The following is an 8,478-nucleotide window of genomic DNA, read 5'->3' as shown; positions in this document are numbered from 1 at the left end:
ACACAGAATACAACTCCAAATGAACACTCAAAATCTCCTTTGGATTTTCAATTCTCACTGTCAGCGGCCTACAGAAGAAGTCATTTGCAAGGCCACGTATCTGACGGAGCGGTAGAGCGTCACCTCAGTGACATTATCATCCCAATGAATCATGGGTAACACTGGACCACACATAAGAGCACAGACACAGGGGCAATCGAATCATCTCTCTCTCTGTATGTGAGAGATTGATTTCCATGTGAATGAGATTTATGGCTCTGATATTGTCCAAACATAATAACAGCTCAGCGTGTCATTCTCCTCTCTTTCTATGAGATGACATTCTGCTCAAAGGCCTTTATTGGTCCGATAGGATGATATCGTCAAATCATAATGACATCCACAGTGTAAATATCATGTCATAAATATCAAGCTCTCTTTCAGCTGATGTAGATGAGGCTCTGGCAGAGATACGGACGGCAGAAAATCAGCAGTGTGTGTTTACAGTCTGTGTGTATGAAGAGATGGAGACTGACAGTTCTACAAAATGACAAATGAAGTGGAGAAGCACTTGAAAACAGGACAGAGAACAGGAGCATGAAGACAACTAGAACAGCAGAACAGTGTTCAAGTTTTAGGTTTTACTGTAATATACAAACAGCACATATTGCATACATTTACACAGACTGAAAAAAATAATACTAGCTCATGGAGAAAAATGGTATTATCGTCCAAGTAGTGAAGCACAAGGTTATGAAGCACATGCATGAATGATCGTCTCGGTTTCAGGTGTGGAGCTAATCTGGGTGAAGGACCGATGATCTTGCCTTAAGCCTGAAATTATCAAAGAGAAGTCGCACACAGTTGAGCGTGGCTCTGTATTCATTCAGCCTTATGTGCAGTACAGTGTGTCGTTGTACAGACAACAGCCTCAGGGAAAACAACAACCTCACAGCCTGGAGCTCCACAACATCAACGCTATGATCAACAACAATAGAACAACGCAACAATACACAAGATCAACAGAATCAACAACAACAACACGATATTAAAAACAACAACAAGACAATACACAAGATCAACGATGAGGACGACGATGACAACAACAACAACATAAGATCAACAACGACGACAACAACAACAACAAAACAAGGAGGCCTTTGTTCACCCCCCGGAGCCGTGTGAGACACTTTTTTTATGGATGGGCGCTTTTTATTTAACTTCTTTTGGACTGATGCATGCAACACCTGCTGAGTGGCATGAAACAGCTTGAAAGATCAAATAGCATTTTTAATATAACTCCGACCGGATTCGTCTGAAGAAGAAAGTCATATACACCTAGGATGACTTGAGGGTGAGTAATTTATGGGCTAATTTTCATTTTTGGGTGAACTAACCCTTTAATCTGAAGCTTATTTGTCTGCCACAAGTAAGTGAAACAGGTAAAACGTGATTTTTCTGATAAACATTGTGACATTTTATGATTAAGTTATATATCAATGACTATAAAAACAACAACAATAATCATTATTATTATTATTATTATTAAATACTTGATTGTTTTTAATTTACAGTGAAATATATAATATAATAATAATAAATTCTCACTAAATAAAAATATTAAACAAAATAAGACAATAGTAATGTTTCACTGTAAATAAAATAAAAAAAACAATCAAGTATTCAATAAAAATGTAGACACTGAAAACACTGGTGGATCATGAGCTGCTCATGTGTGAATGAACACAGAGCCGCATTTCATTCTGAAACACAAACATACAGTATATTTACATATATTTATTTAATTATAAGGTAAGCCATATCGCAATTTCAGTTTTGTTCGGATTAATCGTGCAGCCCTACTGTGCACAGATCAGCATCAAACCAGTCTGAAATCAGTCGCAGTGTGCTTCACAAGTGTGTTTTTCAGAAAAGTGTTGATGAGGCGCATGCTGCTAAAATCTGGGGCTTTTTGTCACAGACTTAAATCATCAAAGTGCAATGAGCTTCTGTCTTATGGTGTGCTTGGCTTTAATTACCAGTTCTATCCACTTATGCTTTAGCAAATCCATCCAAGCTGGAGAAAAATAACAAGAGGTTTATTAAGGCCAAGACACACTGCAGGGGCTTAGCTATGATCTGGTGCGTGAGATTCGGTCGGACACGTGCCCTAGTGCGAGTACATGATGCACTTATCATCGGATCGGGTGATTGAGTCTCCCTGGACCTGCTGTGTCCCGTCACCACTGACCAGGTGAAAATGGCATAAAAACTTTAAATGGCATTAAAGCTGCTCACGTGCTCAAGAAGATGTCACTAATGCTACAATTCACTTTATGAAGAGATATTAAAGGAACAGTTGACTCAAAACTGAAAATGTGTTCACTCTCAGGTCATCCGAGATCAGGATGAGTTTGTTTCTTCATCAGATTTGGAGAAATGTAGCATTGCATCAGTGTCTCAGCAGTGGATGCTCTGCAGTGAATGGGTGCCGTCAGAATGAGAGTCCAAACAGCTGATAAAAACATCACAATAATCCACAAGTAATCCACAGCACTCCAGTCCATCAGTTACCATCTGGAGAAGACAAAAGCTGAAACTAATCCAGCATTAAGACGTTGTTAACTCAAATACGAGTTCATAATCCATAATAACTCTTCCTCCAGTGAAAAAGTGTTCTGGTGTGAATCAGGAGAGAAATCTGCACAGATCAAGCAGCGTTTAAACAGCTCTAAACACATATGTGGCTGGATTTTGATGCGAGAGACAACAGCAGATGCACTTTTTCACTGGAGGAAGCGTTATTATGGATTATGGACTCAATGGTATTTGAGTTAAAAACGTCTTAATGCTGGATTAGTTTCAGCTTTTGTCTTCTCCAGATGGTAACTGATGGACTGGAGTGCTGTGGATTACTTGTGATGTTTTTATCAGCTGTTTGGACTCTCATTCTGACGGCACCCATTCACTGCAGAGCATCCACTGCTGAGACACTGATGCAATGCTACATTTCTCCAAATCTGATGAAGAGACAAACTCATCCTGATCTCGGATGAACTGAGAGTGAACACATTTTCAGTTTTGAGTGAACTGTTCCTTTAAGAATCCTATCAAACTGATTTATTGTGCAGTACTCGTTCAACACGCCCCACATCCCCAGTAAGAGTTTACTACTTCCATTCAACACATTTTAGGTTAATATTCACAAATTTTCCACAAAAATCTGTAAAATGTGGCAAGCTCTGTATCGTCTGCTCAGGACTCGCTGTTTTAGGAAACCACATTAGCAACCGTCCGATTGCAAGCCCGACTTGTGTACCATATATGTGGTGAAAATACAGAAAAATGGAGAAACTGGGAATGATATGAAAGCATATGAGCTCATACATCCTAGGAGCCAATTCATGTCTTGTATATTGAGTTATGCTCTTCTGCCGAAAGGTAAAAGTTGAGAAACTTCGATTGTATTTTTCCAGCACAGTCCTACAATAGAGCTTAAACTAAGAGCTAGTCATAACTGTGGTTTAAGTCCAACACGCCACACCCGAGCGCTGGTTTTCATCCGCAGACGAACGTAAACACAAGCCCAAGCAGGAAAACCTTTCTTCTGTCCTCCTCGCTCTTTTCTCTTCAGGTTTGCAGGGCTATAAGGAATAACCTTAAAAATCACAGACGTGCTTTTTTCACTTTTCTCAGCACATTTCTGACCTTCACCATTTTACGCCGCTGTTAATAGTCTTCGTATTCGTATAAAGTCTAGAGAGACCGTTTTAAAGTTTTTACCAGCAGAGAGGCAGATATTAATCAATTAAAGAGCTCATTTTGGATTCAATTTTATAATATTCACGCAAGAATCCCTTTATGCACTATGCAAATTTAACTAAGGATATGCCATATAAGCCTCTAATGGACTTTTAATGGGGAAGAATAAAATCTCTTTTTCACGCCGAGCATCTATAAAACCAAATTTCACAGATACTTTCATGCTTTTTGTCTGTGCAAACTTTGATATTTCAGAACATGTCAATGTCATGCATGATTTTAGATGCATGTGACCTAACGAAATGACACCTCTGTAGTAGTTTCTTATGTAATAAAATCTCTTTGAGTTCAAGGAGGATTATTTCCAATATTATTTTCTGCTTTTTTCTGTTATGTATTAAGTTTAGACAGTATACACTACACATATTTTTAAGTATTTGGACATTTAACCAACACTAAAAAAATAATTGAAATATATATATCATAAAAAATATTTTTATAAATAATAATACCGATGATGATGGTTATTATTATTATTATAATTACATGCACTACTTTTCTAAAGTTGGCATCTGTACGTTTTTGTTCAGTCGTTTATGCTCACCGAGGCTGCATTTATTTGATCAAAAATACAGTAAAAACTGTAAAAAATTTAAATATTATTAGAATGTAAAACAGCTGTTTTCTCTGTGAATCTCTGTTAAAGTGTAATGTATTTCTGTGATGCACAGCTGTATTTTCAGCATCATTCCTCCAGTCTTCAGTGTCTCATGATCTTCAGAAATCAGTATAATATGCTGATTTGCTGCTCAAGAAACATTTCTGATTATTATCAATGCTGAACACATTCGTGCTGCACAATATTTTTGTGGAAACTGTGATACATTTTATTTTTCAGGATTCACAGATGAACAGAAAGTTCAAAAGAACAGCATTTATTTGAAATGGAAATCTTTTGTAACATTATAAACATCTTTACTGTCACTTTTGATCAGTTTAATGCATCCTTGATGAATTAAAATATTGAATGGCCGTATAAGGCACCTGCAAAAATAAAACTAAACGTATGTATGTAGTTCCCCGTGATTTTGTAGGCCTGGCCTGTTTATTCATTCCTGCCTTTGTTTGTTTGTTGTGGAGGCATTAACGAGGGCCTGATCTTCCGGTGTGGTTCACGTTTACAGGTTATGATCTTATAATCAGCATGTAGGGAGCAGAAGATCACCCACCGTCAGCGTGAACAGCCAGCACAGCACACAGCAGGAGAGCCAGCATACTGAGACGAGTGTGTGTGTGTGTGTGTGAGTGATCCCACGACGAGTGTGTGAGTGTGTAACAGCAGGGCAGCTCCTTCAATCACGGCACTGCGGGGAAAATCAGAGAGAGACTGATTAACCTGAGTGACTGAGAAAGACTAAAAACACAGAACATCTCCAGCGGTTAACCACGGATATAAACACATGCACGCCACGCTTGACAAGTTCGCCAGGTTGAAAGGGTTAATGCTGTATGACTCATGGCCGGATCTGGACCTTTCCATTATGATGCAAACACAGACGTCCCACAGAAGCTGTGCGATCTAGGTGCTCGTGTTCAAGTCAGACACTGATTTAGGCCACAAACCTCATGAAAGTAGGATGAACGCCTTTAGCTTCACAAATTGATTTCAAACTGCGCTGATTGCTAAAATGTGTAGAATTCAATTCATATTAGCGCAACACAAATACATTCTCAGCGCTATTGCAAAAGGTGCTACGACAGCCGTAAATTGCATAAAATGCATAAATAAAACAAACAATTAATATTTAATTTAGTCCTGATTTTTTTTTTGTATCGCATTTTCCCTTTATTCATTCTTTTCTGCATTTATTTTTAACTTTATTATTGCATTTTGTACTTATTACTATTCATTTATATTTAATTTTATTTGTATACTTTATGCATTCATTTATTTGTATTTTTTACATTTATTTATTACCACATATATATATTTACATATTTAAATATTCCCTTTTTTAATTTACTTTTTTTTTGTATTTAATCTTACATTTCCATTTGTTATGACAACTAAGCTGGATAATTATCATACAATTTGGTAGTTGTTGTTTTGCTATTTACACTTAAATAATGTAAATAAACATTATTATAAAAATGTATTATTTTTTCGACTTAAACGTGGTAATAAAAATCTGCCAGGCTTCCCCAGTGCACTTGAATGCAGCACATGTTTCTGTTCAATTTATGTAAGGAAGACTGTATGAATGATTTAAACATGATTTCATGAATGATTTTGGTTAATTATTCAACTCTATTCAACAGTTAAATTCACTCTCTGTGCGAGAGACAAATGCATTTAACTTCAAAAAAAGTGCCAGTCAGTAATACTATAATATTATAATTAACATCACACACGTTAAAGTACAGACAGCCATGTTTCTTGTTCATAGTTGTGAGATATTAAAACACTGCTCCTGGATTCGGTTCACACCTGGAATAATCACGTGGTGAATTCAGTTCTGAAACAATCATGCAGTTTCACTCTTATGAAGTCGTGTCTGCTACATTTAGCCGATTAGAAGTGGACCAACATTCACACATTTACTGAAATGCAATAGAATTTGCTTGCCTGCTGTAACGCATGGCTTATATGGTCACTTTGTTGCTGACCAGGGTATTTCTATATCTAATTTTACACGTCGGTGCATCCTGTTAAGCCTGGTCACAATTTTCACATCCTTTTCTCATTTCCTCTTTCTTTCCTTCTTTTCTCTGTGAAGACCAGCCTCTTAAAGACCACATGAAATGTTCTGGTTTCTTTCTGTGATGACACATTTCTGATTGTAACAGGGAGTCTGGGTGGACTTGTCCTGTTTATTTAATAGTATATACAGTTCAAAAGTTTGGGATCAGTAAGGTTTTTTTTAAAAGGAAATCAACACTTTTTTTCATCAAGGATGCATTAAATCGATCAAAAGTGCCAGTAAAGATGTTTATAATGTTACAGAAGATTTATTTTTCAAATAAATGCTGTTCTTTGAACTTTCTGTTCATCTGTGAATCCTGAAAAATAAAATGCGTCACAGTTTCCACAAAAATATTGTGCAGCACGACTGTTTTCAACATTGATAATAATCAGAAATGTTTCTGGAGCAGCAGATCAGCATATTATACTGATTTCTGAAGATCATGTGACACTGAAGACTGGAGGAATGATGCTTTGATCACAGAAATAAATTACAGTTTAATATATATTCACATAGAAACAGCTGTTTATTTTTGATTAAATAAATGCAGCCTCGGTGAGCAGAAAAATTTTTAAAAGTCCCCAAACTTCTGAATGTCAGTTTTATTCATGAAAACATATAATTGCCTTTATATTCAGTAAAGACATTGAAGGCAAACATGTCTGAAACCCTCTGCATTAGCATACAGCGTCACAAGAGTCAGGTTTGATTTCATGTGGTCTGTAACACACTGACAGACACAGACAGCTGCATTACTAGCTGGCTTTCTGATCCTCTCGCTCAGATCCACCCTATCTTTGTGTTGTTAGAGAAACATGAACAAGTTCTGAGCATAAGCAGCACAATTATACGACTGCACGGTAATCTAAAGCACATAAAGAGCAGGAGGCAGCAGCGAGTGGGCGCTCGATGAACAGGTCAGACTCATGTGAGCTCTGACTAAACTCTTCCAGCAGGTCAGCGTTCAGTAATACGAGACGACGTCACCCCTGCGCTATGCTTTAGTCATAATCAGACCGCTTTCTGCGGACAAACCCTGCACTCAGCACAAAACATGTGGTCAGACAACAGCACCGCTACTCTCTTCAGAAACTGAGACCGACTCAACTCTCTTCTGAGACAAAGTTCAAAATAACTAGAACAACTTAGTAATTCTTTTCACATGCATACAAGCACAGTATGATTAAACTGTACACTTTATAGATCGCAGGAACTGTCTGCATGAACTTCAAACAGTCTGAGGCCTAATAGTGCTTTTCCTCTCTCATTCCTTCCTTCTGGATTCTCAGAAAGCCTCCGAATGTTTTGGTTGGCCTCGATCACTTTGTGAGTGACTTTCAATGCAGTGCTGTTGAAAAAATTTCATCTAGACTCAAAGGAATAGTTCAGCCAAACATGAAAATGTGCCCATACAAGATCAGGATGAGTTTGTTTCTTCATCAGATCTGTATAGCTCTGCATCAGTGTCTCAGCAGTGGATGCTCTGCAGTGAATGGGTGCCGTCAGAATGAGAGTCCAAACAGCTGATAAAAACATCACAATAATCCACAGCACTCCAGTCCATCAGTTAACATCTGGAGAAGACAAAAGCTGAAACAAATCCAGCATTAAGACGTTTTTAACTCAAATACCATATAGTTTATAATCCATAATAACTCTTCCTCCAGTGAAAACGTGGTTTGGTCGGAATCAGATCAAGCACTGTTTACAAGCCATTTTTGGAAAGAAGCAAAGGTTTAAAAACTTCTCCAGATGTTTGGACTCTCATTCTGACGGCACCCATTCACTACAGAGCATCCGTTGCTGAGACACTGATGCAATGCTACATTTCTCACACACTCACTCACTCTCACACACACTCACTCTAACACACACACACACACACTCACTCTCATCACACACTCTCACTCTCTCACACAAACTCACTCTAACACAAACTCACACACACACTCACTCTCTCACACTCACTCTCTCACACAAACTCACTCTCACA

At 37.8% G+C, this 8,478-nt stretch overlaps 1 protein-coding gene across 1 annotated transcript in view; it reads right to left on the bottom strand.

The window, feature by feature from the left end:
• Positions 1–5,130, bottom strand: part of cd276 (CD276 molecule) — an 84,227-nt gene extending 79,097 nt beyond the window's left edge. The window contains exon 1 of the mRNA XM_016291458.1: positions 4,971–5,130. Within this exon, the coding sequence (XP_016146944.1) occupies positions 4,971–5,016 (46 nt within the window). The 5' untranslated portion in view covers positions 5,017–5,130. The remainder of the gene's footprint in view (positions 1–4,970) is intronic.
• Positions 5,131–8,478: the final 3,348 nt, after the last annotated feature.

This window comes from Sinocyclocheilus grahami, unplaced genomic scaffold (assembly GCF_001515645.1).
Source record: "Sinocyclocheilus grahami isolate Dianchi unplaced genomic scaffold, SAMN03320097.WGS_v1.1 scaffold271.1, whole genome shotgun sequence".
Classification (NCBI taxonomy): Eukaryota; Metazoa; Chordata; class Actinopteri; order Cypriniformes; family Cyprinidae; genus Sinocyclocheilus; species Sinocyclocheilus grahami.
Note: the sequence above shows the minus strand (reverse complement) of the source record. Positions and strands in the feature narration are given on the sequence as shown.